The 7963-nt window shown below is 34.0% G+C and overlaps 1 protein-coding gene across 1 annotated transcript; it reads left to right on the top strand.

Moving 5' to 3' along the window:
* Positions 1-522: 522 nt before the first annotated feature.
* On the top strand, positions 523-7742 carry LOC145692837 (uncharacterized). Its single transcript, XM_081768338.1, has 3 exons — positions 523-549; positions 5592-5796; positions 7511-7742. The coding sequence occupies exons 1-3, from the start codon at positions 541-543 to the stop codon at positions 7639-7641; spliced, it is 345 nt and encodes a 114-aa protein (XP_081624464.1). The 5' UTR covers positions 523-540; the 3' UTR covers positions 7642-7742.
* The last annotated feature ends 221 nt before the right edge of the window (positions 7743-7963 follow it).

Below are 7963 nucleotides of genomic sequence, written 5' to 3'. Positions count from 1 at the left end.
GAAATGGGAATTAGGCGAATTGATTACGAAACTGTTAAAATCTCTCAGTTTAACGTTTCACGGTTATGCCCGTTAGGCTAAGGGAGAGGGATGATAAGGGCAAATGATGATGGAAGATTTACTGGAATGAAAATGTGCGAAAAAAATGGGAGTTCCCCGAGAAAATACACGGACATAATGTTGTCCACCACAAATTTACATGCAAGCGAATCGAACCAGGGAACCCCGTACAATCTCTTTCCTGAACTTTTACACACATCATTGAACTAATGTGTTCAATTTATTACAATTCACACGTGATTTTATTTTGCTGGTTTTCATTTCAGGAGAAACGGAAAAATTAGAAGAAAAGCAGCAGAAACGAAGGAAATTAATTAAATTTTTCCTTTGCTAAAATTTTCTTTTTCCAGGAGAAATTTTAAAGAATGGAATTCCATTAAAATGACTTCCTTCCATACAATACAATGTTTCAAGTATAAAAGCACGGCCAAACAGCTCTTCAGTTATGTATCATCCAAGGAAATACACAACACTACAACCATGTCTAAGGTAAGAAAATATTTCTTTATTTTTTATCAACTTCGTTCCTTACAATGTTAATTACTGTTTCATTGCTGTACCCAATTGTGTTGGTATGTATAATCATGTGACCTGTGGAAACAGGTTGAAGTTCAAGCGATATTTATTTCGTTATTCGAATCCTAGTTAAAACATTTGTGTTTTTATCTTTCTGTTGATCACCTGAGAAAAAGAAACGTTTTAAATTAAAGTACATTTCCTTGTGTGCCTATGATAAACGAGCGTGCCTTCGGTGTGTGAGATCCGGGTTCGATCCCCCGTGAAAGCGCATGTGGTTCGAATCCCACATTAAGCTGTACGTGCACGTGTCATACAGCCTCGATGCTAAAACTTCTATCAACCAACCAAATTTAAATTATGTCTACCTCATAATCTCGAGTTTGGTTACTATGAGATTATCAAATTTACAGTATTAAAACTGCATCATCTAATAAATGAGTGAAGCTGCCTGAATTAACTCCAATTTACATAGCACAAACATTTCCGATACTATTCTTTGAGTTAACCACATATAAAGTAAACGTTATGTAGTCTAAGTAAACGTTATGTAGTCTTTCATAGATTCGCACAGTAAACTGAATATTTTAATGGCATCCGAAATAGTGAATTATTGTTTCATGAACAGAAAACGTACCTAATAGTGACAACCTGAATAAGTTCTGGAATAATGCATATATTTGGGAAATTGTTTTGCTGCCTACAGAAAATATATATTTTTAAAATATAGTTTCAGCTCTAGTCTTGTGCAAGTGTTCCGTGCGAATGTTTGCTCTAGCCCACTTACCGTAACTTCGCTTGTAAGGCCAACACTTACCAGTTGTAAATGCTCATTTGCTTTAAGTGAACTTCAGAAAAAAAAAATCCATGAAATGAGTTAAAAGAATGGATTATATGTTACAATTACGGACATTGTCTCTATAAAAACTAGTTTATTCTAATTTTGTTGTACAAGTATTATCACATAGACACGTTAATGTTTCTTTGACACCTAGTGAACAACACTAGTTAGCGTTCGTGATTTGAGTGTCAGGAGGGTACGGGTTCTATTCACTGGGTCATCTTGAGTGGCATTTTCCAGAGCCTTTATCAGTTCTACTTCGTTAGTATGGGAACATTACCAGTGTGACATTCTTGCGTTTTGTTTCTAATTTTTGTTGATGTTATTGTGCATTAATATTGATTCCACTGTATGTTGTGCCCAAAAGGAGGTTAACTTTTACCTTATTGTCAGCGTTAAATAATAATAAATAAAAATGTCTAAACATGAGGCTTATGGTAGGTCTTACTAAGCTGAACAAAGAGATATGCGTGGGTGTTAAAAGTCATTTCCTCAGTCGTTTTCGAGGAAATGAAGCAAATACTTTGTAAACATAAAAATTGATGCTGTTCGACAACCAAATCCTGACACCTTTTAGTTTAACGTCCCACGGTTATGCCCATTAGGCTAAGAGAGGCGAATGAGTAAGACAAATGAATGGCGATAGAAAAATTGGTGGAATGAGAATGTACGTGGAAACGAAAGTACCCTGAGAAATCCCACGGACACGGTATTGTCCACCATAAATTTACATCACCGTGGACCGAACCATGACCCCACGCACAGAGATAAGCGCTCTATCACAGAGCAAGCGTGCCCTTCCTCTTAGGGTAACGAACAGCTTAGTCTTAAACAGTGATACTTTTGGCTCTAATGATACATTAATCTGTACAAACTCTGGAAAAATGTACTGAAACATCTTATTTTTAATTGTTTATTATTAACTTTCAGTGCTGCCAACTTACTAGAACAGAAATGGTTGCAATCTTTATGGGATACCCTTTATAAAGTCATACAAACTAAACTCCACAAGAGAGACACTTGATGCTGCTACTTGCCATCAGTGTGTTAGTAACTAGAACTTTATAGATAACATTTCCACAGTATATAGAGAGTGTAATTTAAAGTGTCTGATTTTCTTTGAGCTAGCAGGACAGTGGCGGTGGCGTATATTTCTCTATAAATTTGGAGATGAGGCCTTTAGGTACGCATGTTCCGTTGTTAGACATAATGTAACGAGACATTAATATGGATCTCCATGAAAACACGCGATCTGAAAACATACTTCGCCGAACCCCAAGCCTTGTTGATTATCCTCAGCATTGGTGTGATAACTTTTCTTCGAAGAACGTATCCTGACGTAATATTTTGCAACACATTTATGTAAGACTGGACAAATAATATATTTTGTGCTCTGCATCTAATACGTTCCCTATTATAAAGTTAAGCAACTATCTATGTTGGTTGTTATAATTAATAGTCTACCCTTAATTATTTAAATTTGCAGCATTTAAAACTTTATGTATAATTTGTTTACTTATTCTTTAGTTACTTTATTCATGTGCATTCTAAATTTTTAAAAAAATCATTGCTGTATGTGCGTAATCACATATTAAAAGTAAAATATATGTCCTGCCATCTCTACTTGAGGAAGACTATGATTTCAATGAGCGTTTGAATAATTTGTCTTACAATGAAGGTTTAAATTAAAATTCATAGTTATACTCCAATTAAAGTGTCTATAGGTTTCTGACAGACTCGCAATTTGAGTTTGTGTCACCTGGAACAAACACTAAATTCGGCGCTCCCGACTTTGTACACACACACACATATTTTATATATATATATATATATATATATATATATATATATATATATATATATATATATATATATATATATACATCTTTTAGGCGCCCTTTTAACCAGGTGCCCGGTTGCTCCTTCTAATCCGACCCTGTTTTCTGATATTTCAGCTAAGCTATTTTTGATTAACGGTGTGGCAAATAATACCTGGTTAAGTTCTAATGAAAAAGAACTGTCGATGCAACATAGATTGCCTTTGTCCCTTAGGGCATAGTTAATGTACTGTACAAGCTTTTGGCGTTGGAGACCAGGATTTGATTCTCGGCGGGAGTTGCTGTAGTTCGGATCCCACGTAAGACTGTAGGTCCATGTTTCGTATAGTCTTGCTTCTGAACGAGATGCAAAACTTAAAATCAAATCATCCCTTACGCCAGTGTTCTCAATGTGAGCGTTAATGCACCAGAGTGCGTTCTCAATTCCAAAGGAGGCGCTTTAACTTAAAGGGCGTTTGGTTGCAATACATTATTTAGAGGGCATTTGGGATTTTACTCTTGTTATAAGACGAGTCATTATCCATTTAAAAATTAATGAAAGTTTAATTGAAATATTAACCCTTTTTATAAATAATAATGTAGATTCTTCAAGGTTAATTTTAAGAATTGATGTTTTTTTTATGGTTCTTAAGCCGCATCGTCCAGGTTTTACATTCATCACTCTATATGGGTAGATTAGATTAACATTAGGTTCAAGGAAGCGCAGGTCAATCGAATTCAACCAAGTGAGGGCTTGACTCAAAAAGGCAAGGTGAGAACTACTACCTTAGGGCTTCCTGCTCGCTTTTCGAGCTGTCACAAACCCATAAAAAATTAATCAAAGTATAAAAAATGTAAACATTTTGTACAAATATTTTAGATAGGGGAAGATGGGGTAATAAGAGACACTCGGGGCAATAAGAGACAAAAGTGATTTAAAATTTTAACAGTTTTCAAGTTATATTTCTGATTCTCTGTGTGTATATACTTTGTAACTGGGCAACACAATAGAAAATCATTTTATTTCTTCTAATGTACAGGAAGACTTCGAAAAAAAAATATTTGTTGTCTCTTATTATCCCGTATCGGGTAATAAGAGACGCTTCCCAGATTTATTTCATGCTGTGCCTTGTTATTCAACTGGGGTTACAGGGGATATGTGTAAGGTGTATTTTATTGCACTTCCTTTTTACATGTTATTATTCTTTCTACTTTTATTTCAATTGTCATCTGAAAATTAAGGTTAGTGAAAGTCGTAATCGGAAATTGAATGCTTTTGATTACAAACTATAAATTACAGATTTTCATAATTTCTGAAGTTTTTCACTCATTCTAAACATTTTCGAATGACAAAATAACATAATGGAGTCATATAAACCTTTCTTTATTAAAAAGGTAGGGCCCATATCGTTAAACAACTGTTTATGATACAGTGACTTCTTACACAGTAGGCTATTTAAAATTAAATAGGCTACACCAAAATGAAAAAAAAAATAGCCTGCGTGAATATTTTTAATAATAATGGAATGAAACTTGAAGCACTGAAACAGAAAATAGGCCTAGACCAAAACTTTTTAAACCAAACATTCTCTCTTTTTAACAGAATAAAGCCTGTTAATATTTACAAGTTGTGCTCTTTTAACAATGAACGGATCATTTCCTAATAAAATTACAGTATCATATAAAATATAGAAACTTTATTCACTTCTTGAATATCATCATATGAGGAGGACAGTGGAATATTAATCTTCAGTTAGTGAACTTGGAAAGACCAAAAGACTGTCCCCTGTTACCCCGACAAAAAAAGGGGTGGTAATAAGAGACACGAATTTTCTGGTAAGCTCATTTATCAGAGAAAAACTGAAACAATTCCACTTTGAAGTATCAGTAATGCTGCACAAATTTATACAACCAATTTTTTAAGAAACATTTATAACTAAGTTGGTTTAAAAAACTCTTCATAAAAAAACTGACTCTAGGTACCTAAAGTTTTTGGTAGACACTTTTTGAAAGAAGATTAAAAAGAAGGTAGAAAGATAAAAGAAGTTATCTAAAAGCAATCTGAATTTTTTAGGCTTGCACACAGAAGGATACAGTAAGCTGTGGATGTTTTTTTTTTTTTTTTTTTTTTGTTGTTGTTTGTTTGTTTTTCTGATGATAAACCAAACTATCAGCCATTTTATCTGTCTCTTATTACCCCATCTTCCCCTAGTTTTATCGATGGGTAAGATTACAGGAACTTCCTTGTAGTAGAGATTGATGATTATTGTTTTTATTTATTATTTATTTTCGAATTCTTTGCATAATAACTTGGAGATATATTATTCTAATGTTCTCTTTTCTACTTATATTTCTAGCTTTTCGTCGTGTTCGCCTTGATGGCCATCATTGTGTTGGCTTCTGCCGCTGAACAAAAGAAAGCCTCAAAAGAAAAGAAAGCAACTGCAGAGGAGAAGAAAGAAGATTCTTTGGAAACAGCTAACTCTATTGGACTTGGCTACACTGGTCTTGGATATGGCGGTCTCGGCTATGGACTTGGTCTTGGATATGGAAGATACATAGGTAAAATAGTTTAATTATTTACTACAATAAGTCATAAATCTTGCAATATTTCTACAACTTCAAAAGTAGGTGCGTGTATACCCTGTGATGGATCTTAAGCATAAGGTGGAACTTAGTTAATGTTGTTCTAGAGAAAGTTTGTCATGCAATTAGCCGTCTTACGGAGTACACTGTACAGGAATTATGCAACTTTTTTCAATAATAGATTGCTGAAACTTGCATTCAAATGACAAAATAAAATAATGTGTAATTAAAAGACATAGAGTGACGTACAAATATATTTTGTAAATTGAACTCGAAATTGTGAAATTTCTTTATCTCAAATGAAACACTTTCACAGATAGGAATTCTCCTAATTTGCTTTTACATGTTTTGTCCACAAAGAGCCAAACAATTGCGTTACCTGAACGGCTCGGGTTCGCTCCCTGTACAGACATAGATATTTCACGCTTTAGTATTGTTCCAAAGCTGTTAAATTCACCCAGCCTGTGTAAAATGGGTACCTGAGAAAATATGGGGAGCGGAAAGGAGGTAAGGTACTAACTGCATACCGAAGTGTAAAAAGTGTGAACCCATATTCCTATTCCAGCCCTTGGGACTGTTCGTTATTTCCCAAAGATGAAGCCATCCTTTACTTTATATTATTTACGAAATATGTAAAAAGTTAACATTTTCCGGTTGAATTGCAACTACACAAAAACATAGATGTCTTCTTTCGAAAATACCTATGTAGCTAAATTCACTTTTACAAATCTGTACACATTCTGAATTAACGCGTACTTCTGGCATTTCGGTACAATTTGTGTGGCTCCAAATTGCATGTTATCTACCCTAAAACAATTCAATATCGACACCTACAATTATAACATTTAGCTAAGTTGGTTTTTCATCCTTTTACACGTATTTCTCATTTTGTATACAATTCAAATACCTTTCCTAATCAGTCCAAAAATTCCCTTTTCTCCGCCCGCTGAGATCAAATCAATTGATTATCGTCATTTTACCAGTTATAGATACTAAGTTGTCATTCATTATCAACTCTGACCTCACCACTGGTCTATTGGGTAACCAGCGCCCCTTTGATGGGCGGGGTCTTGGGGTCTTGGGGGATTCCTTGTGGAGGAGCCTTGACATTTGAATGCATTATGGTCGTTCCGAAGTTCCACTTTAAACTATACCTCCCATAGCTTTCGTCCTGAAAAGGACCGTCAAACTACTATCAACTGCTTATCATATACAAAATATTTTTTTTTTTTTTCCTCTGGAACTTCAGCTTTCTTTAAAACTTAGAGAAAGACTAACTTACGTAGTTGAAGGCTTGGGCACAACAAATTGGATTTTTTTGTTACACGAATCTGAAAATAAGTAAAAAAATATTGAGTTGATTATAAATTTAGAGCTATACTGGCAATACAGAAAACATAGCTAATACACTTTGATTCATATGATTCAATCAAAACAAGTAGTTTGTCAACATTAGGCTACCATTTATTATTATTATTATTATTATTATTTTTTTTTTTTTTTGTAGTCTCCAATATCTAAGTAAACAGTTATGAAGAAAAAAGTTTACGGTATCTCATGTACATTTTAAAACAATTCAATTATAGTTATGTTACTCTTAGTAATATACAGGGGAAAAATAATATAGAAATCCTTCTATAATGTAATACCATAAATAAATGACTTAATATTAACTTACGTATTTTTCTAGGTTACCCAGCCTACGCTGGTTATGGAGGTTATGGCCTTGGCTACAGAGGTTATGGCCTTGGTTATGGAGGTTACGGACTCGGCTACAGAGGTTATGGTCTTGGATACGGAGGTTATGGATACTATGGTTAAATAAATCTTTATTAATCTTTATGTGTTAAACAAAATATTACTGTACATAGAATATGTGTAAGAAGTATGTATGTGAATAAAAGTATAAAATAAAAGTACCATAGCACAAAACACATAATGTATATTGAGAATGTTATTGAAGTAACTACCTGTACGCACTTGTTGTTGTGGGGTGTTAATTCAGAAACTGAATAAACAGAGTAAGCACTTGCTTTTGCTGACTCTTAATTCAGAATTCAATAAAAAGAGGAAAGAAAAGGTTTTACTTAATTATTCGGTGTTTATCCTCTGCTATTATGTAAGCCCGCACAACCGTGGCGCA

The sequence above is a fragment of the Thermobia domestica genome, chromosome 8 (genome assembly GCF_964235325.1).
Source record: "Thermobia domestica chromosome 8, izTheDome1.hap1.1, whole genome shotgun sequence".
NCBI classification, from domain to species: Eukaryota; Metazoa; Arthropoda; class Insecta; order Zygentoma; family Lepismatidae; genus Thermobia; species Thermobia domestica.
This window is presented reverse-complemented; position numbering and strand designations above follow the sequence as displayed.

Coding starts and splice junctions, on each gene's coding strand:
- LOC145692837 (XM_081768338.1), top strand. Junction 5,797..7,510: donor TGGATATGGAAGATACATAG/GTAAAATAGTTT, acceptor GTATTTTTCTAG/GTTACCCAGCCTACGCTGGT.